This window comes from Diceros bicornis, chromosome 36 (assembly GCF_020826845.1).
Source record: "Diceros bicornis minor isolate mBicDic1 chromosome 36, mDicBic1.mat.cur, whole genome shotgun sequence".
NCBI classification, from domain to species: domain Eukaryota; kingdom Metazoa; phylum Chordata; class Mammalia; order Perissodactyla; family Rhinocerotidae; genus Diceros; species Diceros bicornis.
Genome location: NC_080775.1, coordinates 28379825 through 28403536, shown reverse-complemented (window position 1 = coordinate 28403536; position 23712 = coordinate 28379825). Strand labels below are relative to the sequence as shown.

The 23712-nt window shown below is 40.5% G+C and overlaps 1 protein-coding gene and 1 long non-coding RNA gene across 2 annotated transcripts in view; both read right to left on the bottom strand.

The window, feature by feature from the left end:
* MTPAP (mitochondrial poly(A) polymerase) overlaps window positions 1-8383 on the bottom strand; it is a 31886-nt gene extending 23503 nt beyond the window's left edge. Inside the window, exons 1-3 of the mRNA XM_058532712.1 lie at window positions 8214-8383; window positions 1966-2138; window positions 1197-1430 (exon numbers count right to left, since the gene is read on the bottom strand). Coding sequence (XP_058388695.1) covers window positions 1197-1430; window positions 1966-2138; window positions 8214-8367 — 561 coding nt within the window. The 5' untranslated portion in view covers window positions 8368-8383. The remainder of the gene's footprint in view (window positions 1-1196; window positions 1431-1965; window positions 2139-8213) is intronic.
* Window positions 8384-16908: 8525 nt separating this feature from the next.
* Window positions 16909-23486, bottom strand: LOC131398842 (uncharacterized). Its single transcript, XR_009216992.1, has 3 exons — window positions 23251-23486; window positions 17576-17799; window positions 16909-17450 (listed from the first exon to the last, which is right to left on the bottom strand). It is a non-coding gene; the product is annotated as an uncharacterized LOC131398842 (long non-coding RNA).
* Between the last annotated feature and the right edge of the window lie 226 nt (window positions 23487-23712).

The window sequence follows — 23712 nt, the reverse complement described above, 5'->3', positions numbered from 1 at the left end:
TAAAAGTGGATTTTTAAAAGCACCCTTCAAAAAGCACTGGGGAGGGGCCGGCCCGGTGGCGCAAGCGGTTAGGTGCGCGCGCTCCGCCGCGGCGGCCCGGGGTTCGCCGGTTCGGATCCCGGGCGCGCACCGACGCACTGCTTGGTAAGCCATGCTGTGGCGGCGTCCCATGTAAAGTGGAGGAAGATGGGCACCGATGTTAGCCCAGGGCCGTCTTCCTCAGCGAAAAAAGAGGAGGATTGGCGGATGTTAGCTCAGGGCTGATCTCCTCACAAAAAAAAAAAAAAAAAAAAAAAGCACTGGGGAACGACGACACTAGCAAAATAGAAGTTGGCTAGAATTAAAACTACTACTTTTCTTAGGCAATGACTATAAAGTATTGTTTTAGGAAAATGGAAATAGTAAAATGCTCCAGAAAAGGAGGTCAAAACAACCATGAAGCTAGACAATTTAAATGAAGTTGGGGAAAGAAGAACCAATGTTAAAGGCAAGAAACACCAGAAATAAGCAATGCTTCAAGTAACGAGGCCCCAGATCTCTCAGTTCCTTAGAATAACAATCCTGTATATTCACTAGAAAACTGGTGTTAAAATGATCACATTTTGAAGGTATGCGCTGGAGTTGAATATTTAAAATAAAAATCCTAGCCTCAAAGGCCCATATTTGAAAATAATATGGAAAATAAGTGAACTGAGCATTCAACTCAAGAAAAATAAAGTAAAATATAAAAGATTAGAAGTAAAAATTTAAAAATTAGAAAATCAAACCAAAAAATACTTTAATAAAACCATGAAGTGATTCTTTGAAAGGACTACTAAATCAGCTAAACCTCTGACAAGTCTGAGTAAGAAAAACCAAAACTAATATAAACATTATTAGACCAGAAAAAAGGAGAGAAAACCAGAAATAAGACATTTTAAAATTGATAGAAGAATGTCACGTACAATTGTTATGTCTTATGTTGACAAGAGAAGGAAAACATGCGTAGTCCAAAGGCCCAAACAACGTTGAAAAAACGTAGTTATTTCTGAGGAGTACAAATGGGGTGTGAGGGCAGGGAGTGGGGAAGAATTACTTTCATTTTTCACTCAACCTATTCTGTAGTTTGAAATTTAATCACAAGAACTTACACAAAATAATGTCCAACACACACACACATATTTTTAAAAGTTGGGGAAGTACACCTATAAACTTACACTTTCTGCATAACAAAGTAATTCAAAAAGCTTCTTGCTTGAAGGAGACGACTGACTACTACATTGTGCGTGTGGCTGTTCAGAAGGCTGGTTTGACGGATTCTTCAGCCTTAAATTGAAGAAACGTGATCTGAATGGAATGGCAGCCTCGGTGTCCATGCTCGGGGCACGAGTTACACTCTGCAGGGAAGCCACACTTTCCTGCTGACAAAACTCTACAACAGCATAAAGACCCTATGCCAAAAACACAAGGAAAACAGAACACATTTCAACATGATATATTTAACATAGTATTTTAGTTCACGTTTCAAAGCCCTTATCATGTGAAAAAACACTAATTTTTAAAATTTACAAATGATACGCTTCTAACAGGAGCAGTGGTTTTAATCACTACAAGCAAATTAAGAAAAGGAACACTCTAAAGTGATATCAGTCAAGAGAAGCTGAAAAGAACCCTGAAATAGAAAATTAAAAGACAAAACAAAGATGCTCTCCCACTGGCCTTTATCCCTAAGACAATGGAACTATTTAAGTATTCAAATAATACAATCATTCAGTTATAAAGTGCTTATAATTCTGTAATACTCCTGTAAAGAGTTTCTATTCTCATATCCAAAAAAAAAACCTTATTACAGAAATTTACATAAGAAAAGACGTAGGGTATCAAAAGTGAATCTAACTTGACCATATTGCAAAGAGGGAAGACAGTAAAAAATAACTTAAAAAAAACCTCATGAATGTTAAGTTAGATTGTTTTTCAAATACTTACAAAGCTTTCATAGAAGAAATGATTGTTAATAGGTCCATGTTGGGATAAATATTTGAGAAACTTTTTTTCACTGATTTTATTTGGGCAATGTATTAAAACAGTCCTCTGTGCCTGTTCTCGTCTTTCTTTCTGCACCTCAGAGAACTTCTTTTTGGGAGTCCTGTCTTCAGAGCCTATGAATGAGATAAAAACATTTAAGTAAAACTTAAAGCATATTTTGATAAAGTATATAAAGTTATTAAATCTGACTAAAACCAACTGTACCCTAATCTCATCTTCTTTCTTCTCTTCCTTTTAAGGGTGAAGCTACATTACTTTCAATTTTCATTTCACCATTTTTTTGTGACTATCATTAAAACTGCCCACTTTCTCTGTTCTGATTACTATATTAAATGCATACTGCTAAAAAGAGAGAGCTCCACCAAATTTTAAAAGCAAAACCAGGAAACTAAAATCACTCATTTAACATTTCCCACAAATACACACATACAAAATCTGTGCAAGCTGTAACATTCCACAGCCTAAAAGAAATTATTACAAGCCTGAGCATACACAGACAATGAGTTTAGAAGTTTAATGTATTTAAGTAAGGTATTATAGTTTTTCTTTGTCAAGGTCTTGATCCGGCTCAAACAATTAACAATGAGTTACCAACTATCATGTGCTCTGTATCACAGGGAAATTAAAGAATTTAAAACATAGTTGCTGCCCATAAAGAGCTCATGGATAATTTCACTAAAGAAATAGAGAGTAGGGGCTGGCCCCGTGGCTTAGTGGTTAAGTGTGCGCGCTCCGCTACTGGCAGCTCAGGTTCGGATCCCAGGCGCGCACCGACACACTGCTTCTCCAGCCATGCTGAGGCCGAGTCTCACACACAGCAACTAGCAGGATGTGCAACTGCGACATACAACTATCTACTGGGGCTTTGGGGAGAAAAAGGGGAAAAAAAAGGAGCAGGATTGGCAATAGATGTTAGCTCAGGGCCAGTCTTCCTCAGCAAAAAGAGGAGGATTGGCATGGATGTTAGCTCAGGGCTGATCTTCCTCACACACACACAAAAAGAAATAGAGAGTAATTTTTTTTTCATTAAAAACCACTCCAAGGGTTAGGTGTTTTACAATCTCAGGAAATGAAGACAAGAGCTATGAGAGTCAAGAATTAAACGTTAATAATTCACTGACCACAAAGGAAAGATCAGCAAGTGAACTGAGTATAAGAAAAAAGAAAAGCATTGAAGTTCTAAGAGCATATTAAAGCCACTGAATCTTAGCAACTCATTTTTCCTCCGAGATATTTAACTTCTAGTTAGGTGGCTGAAAAGTGCTTCTTCTAAAAGTCTGGAATGGTAGATTCTAGAGATTATAAACCACCACATGTGATATCAATAACCTCAACAAAATTCCAAAGAGATTAAATAGAATAGAAAATGTAACTGATGCATGGAAATCAGCAATGGCTTTTAACTTCATTTTCTTTCAAAAGGTTATAAAACTGATGGAGCGAGGACATACTGAAAACACACCGTACCTTTATTTGAGCAAACTCCAAGAAATTCTCATGGACAACACAGAGAAATGTGGGCTAACGACAGTTAAGCCCTAACTCTGCTCATTAGCACGGACTTAGCGCCAAGTCTCTAACACGCACCAGAGAACTCTCAGCCTTGACCTACCCCAAATTTCTAACAATTGATCAAACACTTACTGAGTATCCTTCCTACATTCACTGTACAAGATGCTGAAAGCACATCTCTTAAATACGTGTTCTCATCTCTATTCCGGATGCCAATTCCCTACCGTCAATCTCTTATTTCAGGCCTGTATCACCACAATAGCCTGCCTAACTCCTAAACTGGCCACATTCACTCTAATCTTGTCCTTCTCAAGTCATTCCATACATTGCTGCCAAAGAAATCTTTATAAAATAATCTTTTTTTTAAAGTCTTATTCTTTGACTTTCCTGCTTAAAACCCTTCAATAGCTTCCCTGCTCCCTTCAAGATCAAGTCTAAACTCCACAGCATGGGTACAGTTATTGGCATCTTGTTCCATCTCTGCTCCTCGATGTCAATTTCTACCACTTCTTCCTTATGCACTGTTCACTGATGGTACTCTGCACACACAGTCCTATCACACAGACTATGAACTTCTCATGTCTTCTTCTCTCAGGTTGGAAAATGCCCACTTTCTCATTTTCTGCCTCACAAACTTCCATTCATCCTCCAAATCATGCTCAGGTCTGTGAAGAATTCTGACTCTCCACAGTAGAATCTTTTCCACCTCTGTATTACCTTACTTCAACATCCATGAAAGATGGTAATTCGTGGTGTTGTATTTATTTAACAATATGGAAGAATCCCTGTCTTCCACAATGAGGACAGGGACTACTCTCATCACTTTGACCTCAGTCTACTGACAGTCCTTCCAACTATTTCCTTATTTTTTTTTTGGTACAGGCTTTGCCTGGACTACCTCAACCACTTTTCCAGTTGTAATTACCACCTATATATTCTTCTCTCTGATATTTACTGAGTCTAGACTGATGTCCAACTGCTTATTGTGAAAATAAAGTAAAACTGTAAAATTTTATAAAGTAAAAGCATAAATCCTTCCCTAGTTCTCTCCCTCTAATGATACTCAACCATTAACTTTGGTACTTACCTTTCCAGACATTTTCAAGGCATTTATTAACATATACATTTGTATCTTTCCATAAACATTTTTTACACAATTGAAATTACTGAAATTGTACGATATATTCCATTCTGTAATATGCTTTTAGAAATTTAATACATTGGGGATATCTTTCCATGTCAGTAGACATATATTTACCTCATTTTTTAAATAATTGTGTAAGTATTCCTGTATATTTAGCATAGTTTAGCCAATCCTCTACTGATAAATATGTAGATGGTTTACCTTTCTTCACTATTACAAACAATATTGCAGTGTCATCTGTATAAAATGTCTTTGCACTTTTATGCAAGTATATCCTGCAGCAGGATTACTGGGGAAGATCAGGGACTGGATTTGAGATTGAGATAGAGAAGTCTGATAAAGATGCAGCAATGTGCTTCAGAAAACGGGAGAGGCAGAATCTAAAGCATTAACAGCTCTGGCCCGGAACAACAGTAGGTAAGAATGACGTAGACCTGACAAAGTTGTGAAGGAGGGGACAAAAAGTTCAGGTAGTTTATTATCTCACAAAAGGCTTAACAAATCTACATATGACACAAAGTTGAGAAGAAAAACTAGTAAGTGCTAATATTTCATGACAGACTCCAATTTGAAATGATCTTCATAACATAATCCGGTAAGCATAAACTAACACAAAAAATAAGACTAAATACTGTCTTGCATTTAGAATTAAAAACGACATAAAGAGACAAGCACAAAATGGGGAAAAAAATTAACCTAGCAGTAGTTGTATAAGAGAGACCCAAAAGTTTGATTTGAGGAAAGCTCAAAATGAGTCAAAGGACTGTCTTAACTTCTGGGGTAAGAAGAGGGAGAGGATATATATATATATAATTTCAGGCTTTATTAAACCAAATGTTTTTAAAAATCCAAATTCAAGGGGTAACAGCACTTCTTTACTACTTACCGGTCAGGCCACATATGGAGTATATGTTCTGCTCCGGAGATAATGGATTTGAAGGACATTAAGGAACCAAAGAGCATCCAGAGAGAAGTAATAAAAGGTCTGGAAAGTCTGATAGAGAATTACTGTAGATAAACTGGGGATTTATAGCCTGGAAAAAACCTAATGAGAACCTGAGAGCCGTCTTCAAATATAAGAGAGAACCTTCTATTTGTGCAGCACTTGACAGTTTTCGGAGCACCTTTACAAATACATTCTCTTCTGAATCTCATAAAAACCTTTTGAGATAGGGCAGGTAGCATTACTGGTGAAAAAACTGCACAATCATCTAATAAGCTGAGCAGCCTCTTGTAGAGTTTAGCTGCTATTTGGTTGCCTGGCATCTGTCCCCCCTCATTCTGGTAACCATGCTAGAAGACGACCACTCTGTGTGGTTGTGGTGGGGCTGTCAATACAGTAATTCTTGTACTACACTTACCCTCACCCCACTAGACAGGCCAGGAGTATCAGACTATTTTGGACAGCTCCTCTTGGTCCAAGGGGTGGGGGGGTCAGCAACCAAAAGCTCTTTCTTCGAATTTTTCAAATTCAGGTAAAAGATTATTTCACTCTTTCCTTTGGAGAAAGCTATAAGCACTTGAACATGGAGCTGCTGGTGGCCATGCCCCTGCCATCAACACCCCTGTGTAGAAGAATCTGAGATAGTGAGGCCACCAAACAACAGCTGAGGAAAACAGTATCTCACAGCGACCACATCCATCCATCCATCCAGTCGACCATTAAAGCAGCGACAACTCTTTCTGGAATTCAGTTACATGAGTTGATATATCCTCCCTTTTCTGCGTAAGCTAATTTGAGTTAGTTTCTGTCGCGTGCACCCAAAAGAGTCCTGAATAATACACTACAAATTCTTATTCTTAAATTAGGGTTCTTCCCATTATTCACATGAAAGCTATGTCAAAACTAAGACCAACATGCAAATGGGAAATTAGTAGCTTTTAGCTCATTATAAACATTTTTCAACTATTAGAGCCTGACCAAAAATGGAAATGGTTGATTTACAAAATAGTGTGTGTTCCTTGTTACCTGAAAATGTTACTAGGAATGTTTTGGCAATCAGTTGTCATACTGAGTGAAAAACTGAATTGGATATTTCTCAAGTTCCTTCCAATTATAAAATTATATGCCTCTAAGTGACTATAAGGTATAGTTACCTTCTTCTCTTTTTAAAAATGAAAAAGAAATTCAAATGAGGATTTTGTTACTTGTTAGGCCCCACAAGAGCCCCTGAATAGTCAGTTAAATTATCCTAATGATACAAAATGAAACACATTTCCTAAGAAAAACAACAAAGCTGTACTAAGTGAAAAGTATTGCCTTGGAATCAGAAGATTTTATTTTTACCTTTGCTATTGAATAGCTGCGTAATTCCTAACTAGCCACTTGGACTAGTCTGTTTCCTCATCAATAAAATGGAGTAATAATAATTCCTTCCATACCTACTTTACAGAGTTTTATTTCTCAAAGAGCATATGAAAATACTCTCAAATTTAAACCACTATACAGATGTTAAATTACAATAGCTTCTTTGGCAGAATCCTTACTCAAATTTTCAGTTACTTAAGAATTTTTAACAGAAGCAGCTTTTACTAAACACAATCCAATCCGTATTTCAATGAAATGTCATATTAATTAACATTTCTCACTGTCTGTCAATATGAGTCTTTTGTAGAGTCTGATGGGGAGAGCAATCCTATCATTTACTTTAGGGGAAAATATTTTACTTGTTTAGCCTACTTTAGAACTGTTCCCAGAAATAACTTCATATCTTAAAACTAAAGCTCCGAGAAATGGTAGAAATCAACACCTTTTGTTTAACTGCTGGACTTAACGTCTAAATCAACTCAGCTATGTGACCCTGCACAAGTCATTTAGCTCTTTGACCCTCTTTCCCCGTCCGTAAAATGGAGATAGTGTTACATTTCTGGCTAGATTGTTTTAAGAATTGTAAACAACGTATACACAGCTCTTGAGTCACAAAAGAGGCTCGTTAATAGGGGGCTTCTCAATACACAAGCATATAAACTTAAAACGTATGCAGGACAACAGCCTGTTCCAGTAGATGCAAATCTGTCACGAGGTTGATTTTGCTCAACGTGGCCAAAAGAATAAAGTAGACGACAGTAAATTTCATAGGCAGAGCCCCACATTTGGCACCCAGGAATCCTGGTTATTAATGAAGGCTTCAAGATATTCAGCCTCCATCAGTAACTTGTATCCAAATCAGATACGTTTGTGAATGATGAACTAAGTGACCGGTGTGTGGCACCACTGTTATTATTGGCAATATTATTCGCCGGACTGTAAAATACTAGCAAACTGTATTCTTGATCTGAAATTCACAGAAGCTTAAACAATTTCATTACTGTGCACAGGAGTCCCAGAGAAAGAAACGTCACAAAGCCCACCACCACGAGCAACGGAGGCGGCCCTGGGTTCCCTTAATGAGGTCGGAGGACGGGACACAGCCTCACCCTATTGCCAAAGGTTCCATGGCCACCCGTTCGCCCGCGATCCCAGTCTCTTCCCCCTTCCCTCGCCCGCGGTGTGTCGAGGCTGGAGAGCAAACCCAGGACGCGGCACCATCACCTGTCTCCACGCTCCCCGAGGACTGCTCTTCCCTCCTGACGTCTGCGGCCACAGTTCCTGCGCGACTGAGAAGCCTGTGGATAGGACGCAAGACTTGACTTCTCCTGGCACACAGAGGTAACAGGGTCAGTAACCCCACGCCGCGAGCCGCCATGGTGAAGGTAACAGAAGCGCGAGAGAGGAAAGGGCACCCGGCTTCCGCGCATGCGCGCTGAGGCGAAAAGAATGGGAAGCCTAAAGGTTCAAACTAGGCGAAAGACGTTCGCTTATAAAAGAAAAATTCGAGTTAAGCCCCGAATGAAGATGCCTGAGTTTTCAGACATGTTTTACTTCTACTCTCCCACAGTTCTCTAAAAGAAGACCCCAACAGAATGAGCACGCCACCTACTCTTTCAAACAGAGTCATGAAAATAGAACCAGAGAGCAAGACCATGAGGAAGAAGCACTGACTTGGGAATCCTACTTAAGAGTATCATAAATGACAGCATTTTTTCTTTACCAGACACTGTTTCAAGTGCTTCACATGGATTAACTCTTAATCCTTACAACAACCCTATGAGGTAGGAACTGTTGTTATCTCCATTTATTTATGGGGAGACTAAGGCATAGAGAGGTTAAATAATATTCCTAAAATGACACAGCCCATTAGGGGCAGAGACGGGAGTTAAACCTAACTTGTCTGGTACAGGGTTTATTTTTCTCTTTCTTTTGTAACAAGTTTATTAAGATTTAATTTACATACTAAACAATTCACCCCTTTAGGTGTACCATTCAGTGGTTTTTAGTATATTCACAAAGTTGTGCAACAATCATCACAATCATTTTTAGAACGTTTTCATGGTTCCAAAAGAAACTTTGTACCCATTAGCTATCACCCCTCAATCACCACACTCCCCCCAGCCCTCAATAACCACTTATCCACTTTCTGTCTCTATGGAATTGCCTATTTTAGACATTTCATATAAATGTAATCATGCAATATGTGGTTTTTTTGTGACTGGCTTCTTTCACTTCATATAACGGTTTCCAGGTTCATCCATGTTGTAGCATCTATCAGTGCTTCATTCTTCTCTATGGCCAATTATATTATATTGTGTGATGCTAAAAGATAAACTGAGGCATATAAAAATTGTAAGAGTTTATTTGAGCAAAAATCAATTCAAATCAGGCAGCATCTAATCTAGCAGATGGAAAGGAGCTCTGAGGAGCTGTACAAAATGAAAGGCTTTTATAGACAGAAGGAAGCAGAAACAAGGAAGTTGTCTCAGAGAAGAGAGTGTTGGTTATTGCAAGGTTACTTTCCTTTAGGGGATGGCAGGGGTCTATCAGGCAGATTACCTAACTAGTGCTGATCAGGTGATTCCTGATTGACTGGTTTAAGATTCCATTTCTGGGAGCGCCAAAACTGTAATTGTAGTCTGTTTGGTGATGTGAAGCTTAGCATAAATGACTCCATTTTGGGCTATTGTCTTTTTTTTAACAATGGATATAACACATATGCTTATCAGTTAATGGACATTTGGGTTGTTTCCATCTTTTGGCTATCATAATTATAATGTTGCTATGAAGATTCATCTGTAAGTTTTTGTGTGAACATACGTTTCACTTCTCTTGGGTATATACCCAGGAGTGAAAGTGCTGGGTCATATAGTAACTCTATGTTTAATCTTTTGAGGAACTGCTAGGCTATTTTCCAAAGCAGCTGCACCATTTTCATTTCCACTAGTAGTGTATGAGGGTTCCAATTTCTGCACATTCTTGCCAATACTTGTCATTTTCTGTTTTGTTTTTTTTTTTTAAATAATGGCCATCCTAATGGATGTAAAATGGTATCTCTCTCTTGATTTGCATTTCTCTGATGAATGTGGAGCTCTCTTCATGTAACTATTGGCCATTTGTGTATTGTCTTTGGAGAAATGTCTCTTCAGATTCTTTGCCCATTTTTTAATTGGATTATTTGTCTTTTTATTATTGTTTTAAGAGTTGTTAAATGTTCTGGATATGTCCCTTATCAATATATGATTTGCAGATATTTTATCCCATTCTGTGTGTTGAATTTCACTTTCTTGATGGTAGCTTTTGAAACACAGAAGTTGATTCTGATGAAAGCAATTTCTCTAGTTTTTCTTTTATTGCTTGTGCTTTTAGTGTCATGTGTAAGAAACATTGCCTAACTCAAGGTTGTGAAGATTTACCCCTGTGTTTTCTTCTAAGATTTCTATATTTTATCTCTTACACTTAGGTGTTTGATCCATTTGGAGTTAATTTTTGTATATGGTATGAAGTAGGAGTCCAACTTCATTTTTTGGATGTGGATATCCAATTGTCCCAGCACTATTTGTTGAAAAGACTCTTCTTTCCCATTGAATGGTATTGGCATACTTGTTGAAGTCAGTTGAGCATAGATAGCTGGGTTTATTTCTGGATTCTCACTTCTGTTTCATTGATCTATATGTCTATCCTTATGCCTGTACCATACTGTCTTGATTACGGTAGCTTTGTAGTAAGTTTTAAAATTGTGAGGTGTAAGTTCTCTAACGTTGTTCTTCTTTTTCAAGATTCTTTTGCCTATTATGGGTCCCTGCATTTCCGTATGAATTTTAGGATCAGCTTGTCAGTTGCTGCCAAAAAGACAGCTGAGATTTTGATAGGGATTGTATTGAATCTGTAGATAATTTCAAAAGTATTGTCATTTTAGCAACATTAAATCTTCTAAAACATGAACCTAGGATGCCCTTCCATTTATTTAGGTCTTCTTTAATTTCTTTCAACAGTGTTTTCCAGTTTTCAGTGTATAAGTCTTATACTTTCATTAAATTTATTTCTAAGTATTTTATTCTTTATGATGCTATTATAAATGGAATTGTTTTCTCAATTTTGTTTTTGGATTGTTCATTGCAAGTGTATAGAAATACAATTGATTTTTGTATATTGATATTGTATCCTGCAACCTTGTTGACTTGTTTATTAGTTCTAATAGTTTTTTTGTAGCTGCCTTAGATTTTCTATATACAAGATCATGTCATCTGCAAAGAGAGATAGTTTTACTTCTTTCTTTTCAATCTGGAAGCTGTTATTTCATTTTCTTGCCTAATTACCCTGGCTAGAACCATGAGTACAATGTTGAACAGAAGTGGTGGGAATGCACATCCTTGTGTTGTTCCTGTTCTCAGGGGAAAAGCATTCAGTCTTCACTATTATGTAGGATGTTAGCTGTGGGTGTTTTGTAGATGTCCTTTTCCAGGTTGAAGATGTTCTCTTCTCTTTATGTTTGTTAAGCATTTTTATCACAAAAGGGTGTTAGATTTTGTCAAATGTTTTTTTTTCCTGCATCTATTGAGATGAGCTTATGGTTTTGTCTTTTATTCTATTAATATGGTGTATTACATTCATTAATCTTCATTAATTTCATAAATTCCATTTACTGATTAACTTACTTTTCATTGTCTACCTTTTTGCATCTTTTTAGTTTTGTACCATGTACATATAGGGGAAAGAAGGAAGTACCTTTAAACACTTTACATCTTCCATATAACTTTGCTAATGAAGTTATTATATGAATTTTTAAATGTGGTCAAACTACATTTAAAAATAATATAAAGCTTTATAATCATATATTCTAAATTTATTATCATTCAAACTGGCCATTCACATCCATCTTTGAGGTTTGTTTTTTTTTTTTTTTTTGTAAGGAAGATCAGCCCTGAGCTAACATCCATGCCAATCCTCCTCTTTTTGCTGAGGAAGACTGGCCTTGAGCTAACATCTATAGCCAACCCTCTTCCTTTTTTTTTCTTTTTTTCCCTTTTTCTCCCCAAAGCCCCAGTAGATAGTTGTACATCATAGTTGCACATCCTTCTAGTTCTGTATGTGGGACGCGGCCTCAGCATGGCTGGACAAGCGGTGCATCTGTGTGCGCCCGGATCTGAACCCTGGCCGCCAGTAGTGGAGCGTGCGCACTTAACCACTAAGCCACGGGGCTGGCCCCCATCTTTGAGTTTTTATGGTCTTGCTACCAATAGAAATTTTTCAGCTGTTACTTACTGCTCTATAATTCTAGATATTCATAAACTTAAGAAAGTAAAAGCTTATTTTTAAATCATATTTTCCTTTATTTAACCTATGAGTAGATTATAGAAACCACAGAATTAAGATTGACATGATGTTCTCAAATAAAATTTATGAAGTATGTAAATTTATCATCTGACAAGCCAGTTGTTTAATATACTCAACGAGCTCATTATATAATCACTTCTGGTATTTCTGAACGTTAGGCCTCCTAGGTTCTCCAGAAATTCAAGCCACGAGGCCTTTCATGAATTATAGCTTGGGCATCAGCATGCCAGTCGCAACCATTCATTAAAATTCAGTCATAGAGTTTGCTGGGATTTATAAGGCACAAATAAAATTGCCAAAGTGATTTCTCATGGTTACATTATGCAGAGAGATAAACTGTTTCTATGCTGTTGCCATAGAAATGATGATGGATTGTTTCACCAGTTCATATATATCTGTGAGATCTTTCAGTATTTAAAGCAATTGTTCAGGCCCTCATATTCAGATTGGCATTGTCTATTATCTCTTTCCTGAATCTGTCTATCTCAGATTACTCGAGAATCCCAGGCAGAGGCTTCTGCTGTCCAAATGGACAATCCTGTCAACAAACACCAGGAGAAAGAAATGACACGCCTTTTTTCTGCTGCTGCTGTTTCTGTTGTGGCCACACGGGGTCACTGTTGAAAACTGGTGGTCTTACATAGTGCAATGCATGCTCATCCAAAGCCGGCGTGAGGCCATGTGGCACTGCTGGTGTCTCAATGTCTTAATAAAAATAGCTTACATTGCTTTTGAACCTACTATGGGCTAATAGTGTATTGTGTTTAATTGCATCATCTTATTTAAACCTCACAATATGCCTGTGAATCTTATTATTATTCCCATTTTATAGATGGAAAAACCGAGGTGTAGAAAGGTTAAGTAAAATGACCAATGTCACAGAGTAAGGGGTGATTCTAACTCAGGTTTGACTGACTTTCTAGCCATGATTATAAGTCCATCCCTTCAATATGTTCATGCTTTTTGACCTAGTAATTCCATTTGTGGGACTCTGTCCTAATTAGAGATGCACATAAAGGTTTACATACAAGTACATTCAATGAAGTAAATAATGGAAGGAATATTGGAGACAATCTAAAGGTCCAACATGGGGGACTAGTTAATTTATAATCCATCCACTGATTAAAATACTAATAGATTATATTTATTATGTATTTAATATTAGCCAGTCATGGTTCTAAGCATCGTGTATCTTGACTCAGTTAACCCCAACAAAACCCTGGGTCATAGGTATTATTACCATATTTCATCTAGTCTAAGACACTCCATTATTTTATGCACCACTGAGCAAAACGCTGCTAATTAATGTAGAACACAATGCTTTTTCACTGTAGATGGTAAGGCACACTGATTTCAGAGATATCGAAATATGGGAAAATTATCTGAGAATATAAAATAAGCTATTATCCTTCATTGTATGGGGAGGAAACTGAGGGACAGAGAGATTAAATAACTTGCCCAAGGTTAAAAAAAACAAAAGCTGTAAGTAAAGGTAGAATAGTAATTAGAGTGACCAACAGTCCCAGCTTGCCCAGTCAGTCGCGCTCTCTCTCTCTCTTTGAAGGAAAAATATATTTTAACAATATTTTTTTAAAACACCACACGAGACCCTTAAAGAGAGAGTAATTCAGGCACCTCAGAACACATTCAGGCTTTTGGACAGGCCTCAAATCATGGGAAACATTTCTATTAGGACCACAAGAACAACTTCTAGTCGGTGCATTAAACAGAGCTCTGAGGCACACAGTCGCCTGAATTGCAAGAGTTTTGTGTCTTCTTCACAAGCCTCTGAGACATTTATGTAAACGAGTAGCACTGACACCTTCTCTCTTTCCCTTATGATGTTTTCCTAAGCAGTTGCTGCTATTGTGGGAACATGAAGGGTCAGTTAGATTCAAAGTCGTGGACAAATGCTTGTAAGCAAATGTTTTAAAATGTGAACACCGACTTTTGCAATGTGGCACCAAGGTTCTTGCAGTTTTACTTTGTATATTTCACACTACATTTTCTTCAAAGTGAAGCCTGCCTGAGGAGCCTCATAACTAAAGGCTCAAAGACATTAAAAATTCGGCTTATTCTTGTCTGTTCTAGTGTTCTAAAAAATGCGCACTCCATGCAGGTCCCTGAGACATAAAAATAGACCTCTAAATAGATCTTTCTAAAGAGACTGTCAAGATCTCCCGAACACCTTTGCCAGCTATGTAAAACATTCAACAATTCTTAGTTGGGTATTTCCTTAAAAATGTCCTGTTTCTTATCAATTTCAGATATTTTTCCAAGAACTGTAGGGAGATTTGCAGTGGAATAATCCAGTTCACATGGTAAAAATGAAACTACTACCACGTGGCTTATGATGCAATAAATAAAGTGTAATAAAAGAGGCACCAAAGAAAACCGGAAGGTTTGGTATCTTAAAAGGAAAAACCACAGCAATATGTCTTCGACCTGCTGCATTGGTTACCCAGGTTTCTCCATGCACTGACCGAGGTTTCTGTTACTAACTCGAGTCCTATTCAGTTGAAAGAAAAACCCAACCACTAACAAGTTCTACTCTTTCTTCTACACCGAAGACATTAAATTTTATCACAGAGTGATAAATTTTCCTAATGCCATTTTTTTCCTATAATCTCTCACTGACTGTTTTCTCCACTTAAACATTGGAGTAATAATCACATTTTCTAAGCATCTTGGTTTCATAAGGAAATTAAAGCTCAGCGGGATTAAGTACCTTTTCCAAGTCACACAGCTAGTAAAAGGAAAAAAAAAAAAACAAAAAAAAGAAAGCCATCTAGATATTATTTAACACTAAACCCATGTTCTTTCTTTCACCCCAGACTTTCCATCAGGGAAAAAAAGATACAAATACTATATAAGTGATTATATTTTATTATTAATAGTATATTTATGGGAACTATATAGAGCACTATTTCTTTATATTACTGTTCTCTACAAGGAGCTGCATGTTACAGTAATAACAGATGGGATTTGTGGGTCAAAAAAGCTAGCCTCTGGGCCCGGTTCTGTTATTTGCTAGTAGTGTGACTTTGGCTAAGTCACCCTCTTGACCACATTTTCATCATGTATAAAGTGAAGGTCTTGGATTAAATCACCTCTAAGATCTCGGCTTACTTTGAGAATCTATTCACATCAACTAATAACAAAACTGAAGCATGGATGTAAGTGACAAAAGGTACTCCTACACTTCTGACCTATACCAGGTTGCTGGAATTACATCATTATCTTGATGTGAGGGGCACATTCTCAGAAAGATCCTCTCTGATCCAAGAGGTCCAGTCCATCAGCATCTCTCCATACCCCTCCGCTTCCTCCACCTCGTTCATTTCCTTCAGAAGATTTGTCACAAGTTGTACTCACACGTATTTATTTACTCCTCTGTGTCTCTCTCTGCCCAACTAAGTTATGGGCTTCCAGAAAGCCATGGGGTTTCCTCCACTGCTGTCCCCAGCACATGGAGCGTGATAAGCACAGAATACACACTCAAATATTTACTGAATCAACGAATGAGTGAGCAAATTGCCTTTAAAATGCTGTGGTGGTTATTCTTCTCTTCTCACTTGTAAAGTTAAATTGTAGAAGCAGTTACCAGAAATAAAGGTAACAAAATCTTAATTTCTGTGCATTACAAAGAAAATCAGAATGATATTCACTAAAATATTGACAGTAGTTACCTTTGATCTGAGTGTTGGAACTGGGTATAAATGTCATTATCTCTATTTTCCAGAATGTCTTTACTGATGTGAATTGTTTTGCAATCAGATTTAAGTCTTTAAAAAGTACCAACTCTTGGCGTGTTCTCTAATTTGGTGTTCTTCTGGGAGCAATTAAATCTATAACCTGTGCTATCGGTTGGTTGATGTAGCGGGTTGGAGGGCTTCTGGGAACCCCATGGTATGTCAGGAGCTTCCCCATCTTTAATTAACTGAAACTAAGAAGATGCATCTCATTATTCCAGCCCTCCTTGGAGATCTGTGCCCCGGGCTGTGCTCGTGAATCTTGGATCTGCTGGGTGAGGCTGGGGGAGCTGACTAGGCAGCAGCTCACTTAGCTAGAAGCACCATTGTGGCAGGTTTGAGCAAGCAAGGGGGTGGAGACCCTGAGAGCAGGACTGCAGCCGGAAGTGGGGAGGGCTGGCCAATGGCTTCACCGACAGCAGACAGCAGCAGATGGCAATGTGAGGTGCATCTCAGGTGATCTCTGGAGCCTACTGATCCCCTAGGTGTCTCTTGAGTGAGTGAGTGAGTGACTTAGCACCTGCTAAATCCAAGAATATAATAATCTAACAACGACATGATTTTGAAATCAACAAATTTGGGTTAGAATTTTGGCTCTGTGTACATCTGAGTGATCCAGGACAAGTTACTTTTCTCTGAATGTCAGATTCCTCAAATATAGAATGGGGCTAATTACAGCAACTTTCAGGATTAGTGTATTAGTGATAACAACTAACAAGTGACTGAAAGTATTATGTTTTTCAAGTCTTTTAGTACAGCATAAATACATGTAATAATTGATTTAACTTTTCTCCTAATGTCAAAGCTGTGTGGATTGTTAACAACTTTTGATATTATAAAAAAGTACAATGAAAACAAAGTAGCTTTTATTTTTCCCCCTCTATACAGAAAGAAACCAAGTCTCCATGAGTTTCAGTGACTTGCCCAAGGTCACCTAGACAAAAAGTGGCAAAGCAGAGGTTTGAATCCCAAAAGTGCTCCTTTCATTTGCCCAGTATTTCCCAGGAACATTCCCCCTGAGCTTTCTGAAATTCAGATCTCAGGGACCCCAGCCTCCATCTACGGAAAGAGAATTCTCCAGGTGATTCCTATGAGGCAAATGGGAAAGAAACATTGATCCTAAACCCAGCTGGCGTCAGCATGGGAGTTCAGATTATGAATGAATATGTCCCCTCCCACTGCCTGGTGGACACAGTCACTGTGCCTCCAAAGGCCATCCAGAGGCTGCAGCCTGGCTCTCAGGACAGGCTACTGATGACCTTCTCCCCTTCCTGCGGCGCTGCTGTCAGAACAGAGATGAAGCTATAAGAAGGCCTTGACCAGCGAAGAGGTGGAGGCCCAGGGTCACCCTTCATTGTCAGAGATTTTGCTACTTGGGCAGAAATAAGAGATATACAGATGCATTATTCAAATATTAGAAAAGGGAGGGTAGAGTACAAAAACAAAATTAATAACCTAAAATGTGTCAACAGTGCCTGAAAACATAAAATTTACCTGTAGGCGGCGGTGTGCTGATATTTAACAACCAGCTCTCTGAAAACCTTGCCCTGGTTTGTAGCATTTGCTGGTTTCCGTGGTGTCAGTACTCCCACCATGGCCTATTTTAAGCCACCAACGTGAGGCCACCGCATGCAGAGCCGGAAAGAGATGCACAGGAGCACATCGTATTGTAGTATTTCCACCACGCGGATATAGTAGGCATGAGTAAGCTCAAGAGCCTAGAAAACAATGAAATGTAATAAAATAATCAGGAAGTGGTAAGTTGTTAGTGCTTATTACCTTTGTCTTTAATATATTTTATTTACTTGTAATTTTTTATAATTCTATTTTTAATAATGACTATGTTTAACAACCAGCTCTCACAGATCCTGAAAAAATTGAACACTGGCTCTGTGAGGGGGTCAAAATAGGCTCCATTCAGCATGACACTGCCTGCAGGAGTCTGGCCAGAGGACTCTTGTTTTGGGGAGCGCGTTGGCCTGGAGGACTGCCCATCTGTGCTAGAGCTGGGTGGGTGACTGGGAATAGCTGCCCTCCTGCCCTCAGCATGCTTAGGAACAACCTAGGAACAGGCCTTAAGCCCCAGCAGTGCCTGGACACACCCATCATCCCACCCAGAACCAGGGCCAGAGGGGCCAGTAAGTCGCTCTGGGTTCTTGCAGCCCTGAAGAGGAATTAAAGCTGGTTTACTTAAAGGGTAAGCAAAACTAGTGTTCTATTTCTGAGGCGTCCTGGTCTCAGCTGTCTCCCACATTTCTCCCCACAAGGAGATAGCTGAAATTCCTTCAGAGTCTCTCCTCTCATGGTTAGAGATAAAAGATTAAAAACATAAAGCGCTGGTCAAGGTATGTCTGCAATTCATTCATGTCTTGAGGAAGGGGGCCAGCCAGAGGATAGAGCCTGGAAAGTCGACCTCCTCCAAAGGAGAAGCCAGGATGGGAAAACTGTCCGAGATATGTCACAACTGGCCCACGGTCAGTCCTGTTTTCCTCCAACAGGCACCAAGAAATACCAGCAGTGCACGAGGTGCCTTTGCTGTGGGAGGCAACCATGCAGGTAGGTGCAGGAACTTGTGGGTTGGGGTCAGACAGACACAGATTAGAATCCGGTTTCCTTGGATACATTACTTAACCTCTTTAAACTCATGTCAATCCCACATGCAAATGGAGAGACTAATGCCCACCTCAGGATTGTTCTGAGATAATCCATCTAAAGGGTTTAGCAGAGTGCCAGGGACTTAATAAGTGCTCAAAATACAATAGCTATTATTGTTATTTTTAATGTGGTTGGAGTGTAAGTGTATAATGATGCTCAGTTATGACGAAATCCACCCATCAAGGCATCTTGATACTAAGAAAAAAAATTCTGACGAACAGGAATCGCTGTTTTAAGAAAGGAAAAGCATGTCGTTAAGAAAGGAAAGCAGTCTCTCCACTCACACTAAAGAGATGGAATCTGTTGGCAATTGTTTTCAGCATTGTAATGTCACTGAAAGGACAAAAAGCAAAATGTGTTTAACTCACTTGATTTGAAACAAGTCACGTGAAAATAAACACGCCACACCTTTTTTAGACTGTTGAAATAAGCTGACTAGTTTCCTAACACGTTGCTTGTGAAGAATACCATTTCAGAAGAGGTTAGTAAATGATCCCTTTTGGAGAGTATGCTATTCTGGCGTTTTATCTCTATCTATGCATTTACATTTGCAGTTACAGAGTGGGGATCAGACTGTACCGACTTTTCTTAACCAATTCCTCCCCTCATCCAAATAATATATTGCCAACCCATCCCTCACTTCGTAGGCAGTGCCCTTTCTAGGCAGTGGTTGCAGGAGATGCGTAGGATTGGGGTGGGGGACTGAGGTTTACAAGGAGTGGCAGCAGGTGCCTAAGGTTGCACGTGGATGCCCTCCACAAATCCACCTGGGACTGCTCCAGGATGTCTGACCCCGGGGAGTTTGGGGGAGCATTGCTGCTGAGTCTTTCTCCCCCTCTCAAAATGTGAAAAATGAAAGCTATTGCCTAGGCCCGAGGCCAGAGCCTTGCACAGTTCCTGGGGGCATCCCCCAGTATGTGGTCATTTTGGAAGACCAAGATGAAGAAATGCTGTACCAGGAGTTTCCATTTGGGAGGCAGAATACAGAAGCACAGAGCAGTGGTTTCTGTTTTCAAAGTGTGGTTCAAGGACCTCCAATTTGGGGAAGTCACAGCACAAAGGAATTAATAAAAACATAATATATATCATACAGAATAGTGCAATTTAGGTGCTTCGAGAGACCTAAGATTTAGCTTTCTGCACATGAGAACAGAAGGTCTCTGATTCACATACAGGCCCAACTTACACACAGCCTTCATAGATAAACAATGGCCACAGCTGAGAGCGTTTAGGAACTTCCCTTCTCTTCCCATGGCTGCTGGGGGATTTCTCTCCCCTTCCCCCAACGTGAGGACTCCATCTCTGCCCCAGGCCCCATTTCCCTCCTTCAGGTGCTGTTACTACTTTGCACAGGGAAGGCAAAAGTTGGTGAGTACAGTGATGCCCCAAAAGGTGAGGAGAAGGCAAAAGGAAGGAGGAGCGGAGATAAGACTGTCCCTTCCATCTTTGTGTGCTCTCCTCCCCAGAGTCCTAGGGAGGGTCTGAAGGGGAGAGGGCCGCAGGCACTGAGGGCATAGCCTGGCACACTCAGGTGCCAAGGATGTGTTCTAGATACTCACCCCTTTATTCCTTAAAGCAGCCAGGTGAGGCTGGAGGCTCCAGGCCTGTTGCCTCTGGGATGCCTTAGGGGGCTGCTGGGGCAAAGCAGAATTTAATAACGCACCATGTGGTCTGCACAGGTCTGATGGACATCCCTAATCCATCTCAAGATGCTGAGTGTGGCAGAGCAGGTCCATCAGCCAGCAGCTGCAGGGGGCTCATGCAGTGCTGGAGGAAGGGGTTTGTTTCAGGTACCAAAGGGGCACAGGCCAATGCCCAGGGAGCAGTCAGTGGTAGGGGTGGGGCAGGAGGTGGGGCTGGCGGTTCCCAGCTCAGGGAGACAGCCCAGAATCTCCACCTTTGGGCTGATGTATCTTTTTAATAGTGTCCATGCTAACTGCTCCAACGGTGCATGCACGTTCTGCAAATTAAAGCTTTGTCATTTTAAAAGACTTAATATGAAAAAGTTCAATTATAATTGAAATCCACTCATATTATCATAAGAAACTTACATATGTCAGTGAAAGAAAAAGAAGCACTACTGGACTTTAAAAATACCATTGCAATGTTTAAAATTTTTAAAGATTACAATAATGGTTTTAAATTTATTACCCACATGTCTATACAGTTTCTCACCTGAAGTTTGAAGACATCATTATTCAAACATCTTAACCGGTAAATATGTATAGCTGTTACAACAAAACCATATAGAAAAAAGTTATGCTCATAAAATCTGGCTCAAGTTCCTCTTCACTTTAAAAATAGCTTTATTCAAATTCAGTATTTAATTATCTTCCTCGAATACTTTGTATTACATTGCTATTATAATTTAAGAAAATGAAACACGTTTTTCACCAATCCACATATAGTTATCCCCCAATTTATTTGTTTATTCCAGTATTCTCTAAAAATATTATATTTTATGAATATGAAAAAGACTTGACAGCAGTGTCCTATATTATATTTGTTAGCACAGAGCCCCACTTGGGGTTACACAGGCCAGTGCGCTGACTTGGTAACCTGCCCATTGCTAGTCATTTTGTTTCTGTGAGTTAATAAATTCTGACTTCCAAACTACAGATTACAAACCCATTATTGTCCCAACCTGTGAGTTGAGAAAGGCTGTTCAAGTAAACTGCAACGGGTTGCAACTCAGTTTCAAAGTGCATTTTGTAAGCTGCAAACAGCTGCAAACTGCAAGAGAGCTGTCGCTTGGCGTTCTTTATAACAACTTCTTGAATAACTCCCCTGTGGTTGTGCACGTTGGCTCAGGGGGCTTCTCATCGGCAAGTTTAAACCCCACTTTGCCAGCACACTCCTAAAAGAGCAGGATTGCTTTTGCAAGCCTGTGTAACAAAGTCTTGGCCAAGAAAAATGCAAGGAGTCATGCAAACTTTTCTTTCTTTTTAGTTGCACTCTCTTCCGTCTCTTCCCTCTGGGTCAGCAGATCTAATCTCTGCTAGACTTGAAAAATGTTTTTGAGTGAAACCTCCTCTTAATTCACCCAGATGAAATCTGCTATTGCATAAGTCCTTAACAGCCAGAGAGACCCTGCTGGAGCAGCCATTTCACCAGCTCCCTAAAACACAGCTATATTTGGGAGATCGCTGTGTAGGAAGTTAGGCTAATACTTAGTTCCCAGAAGATGAGGTGTGGTTTTCATGAGCTCATTCAAGGGGGTGGGAGGGGGAGTGGTTCCATGTTTCTATTTTTAAAATGCTTATAAAGATCATCCTTTGTTGTTCAAAGACGACAGATGAAGGAGAGAAGTCTCTCACGTTACAATTAGAGGTAACAACCTGGTTTCCAGAGAAAACGCTAAAGTTCATATTTCAGTTGCAGACCAGAGTGGTATAATCTGCCCTTGAGCCAGGGCCAAATTCCCGGGAGTCCGCGTCCGGCCAGGCCGGCTTCTCCCAGCCTGGGCGCTGGCTGCATCTGCCGAGTCAGTGCGAAAGGGTTGGTCCAAGCTGCACCCCCTCCCTTCAGGACCAGAAAGGCCCAGTCCCGAAGAAGGGCTTCTCTTCTAGGCACCTGGGACTCCTCCACAGCCTGGGACCACCTGGATGACATACGTCCCGCGTCATTCACGTCACAGCCACCCCTAGCTCTTGCATTTAAAATAATTTAGGGGGTGAATTAGCGCCGAATCAGCCCTCGCCGTTTTATTTGCTAGTCGGGCTCACTTTTACTGACGCGATCTGGTGACTGTCAATCACTCTGTTATCTTTATTCCTGCGTGACCAGAAGCACAAAGAAATGACGGGAGTTAAGGTCCTACAAGAGGGCCTTGCTTCTCACCTCAGCTAGCCTATGTCCGCCAGCAATTCTCATACGACTTCCTTGGGTCGCAGTACAAATACACTTTCCACAGAAGAAACCTGGAGAGCCTTAGAGCGGGTCCGATGCAGTTTTGAGTCTGCGGGGGTAAATGAGCTTGGGCACCCGAAAGAGCAGGTCGTGGACTCAGTCGTAGGGCGTTTGAATCTAGGCTCTGCCTGGCACGCCCAATGTCCAGGGCGCTAAGATGGAGAGCATGTCTACCTTACATTATCTCTCGTTCTCCCGGTTGTCTTGCAAAATGCCTGGCTTATTAGTAGGTGCTTGGTACTAGGAAAGTTTGGGGCGACTGGGGCGTGCTCTGCAATTCAGTAACTATTGGGAATGTCCTGGCAGAGTGGATTTCGTGGAGAGAGACGCTATTTCCCTAGAACTCACTTTCGGCTTCACCTGGAGTAAACGCTTTCCACTCAGGAAGCAACCTATAAACGAACTCTGATCTTCGTCCCAAAGAGACCAGAGAATCCCAGACTCGCAGCTGGGGTTAGGAGGAGATCAGTGCAGACACACTTCATAATTGGGCGCTGCCCCCCCCCCCAAACCAGTTCCAATAAAGAGGAAAGAGGGAAACCAGGTTTTGTTGGCGGAGTACCCCGGCCCCTCTCCAGGTGCTCGCCCCCCAGGTTCTGGCCCACCTTGCAGTAGCCTCTCCCAAACCTTCCAACCGGAGTCGGTGCGTGCGGACTACGGATTATGGCACTCATTGTGTGTGGACCTGAACCGAAATCTGAGCGGGGCGGGCCGTGCTTCCCGCGATCGGGTGGCTGGGCGCGGTTCTGAGAAGACCAGAAGCTCACTGCGCCTCCTGCAGCGCAGCGGAGACAGCACGCGGCGCCCCTGTCCCCGCAGGGCGTGGGGGTGGGCCCGGAGCCCGCGCTCGTGCCCTCCCTGCCCTGGCCTGGGACGCCGGAGTAGCGCCGAGGGCACGAGCTCTTAGGAAATACGATCTTCCTTCGGCGACCCGGCAGGGGTGCGGAGGCATAGTCGCCCTTTACAAATCCGCCACTGGGGCGCCCTCTACCAGCGGGTTGTCCGGTCTCCAGGTCCAAGGGAAAACGCCTAGGTGTCCCAGGCCTTGGACTGGAGCGGTGGCTGCT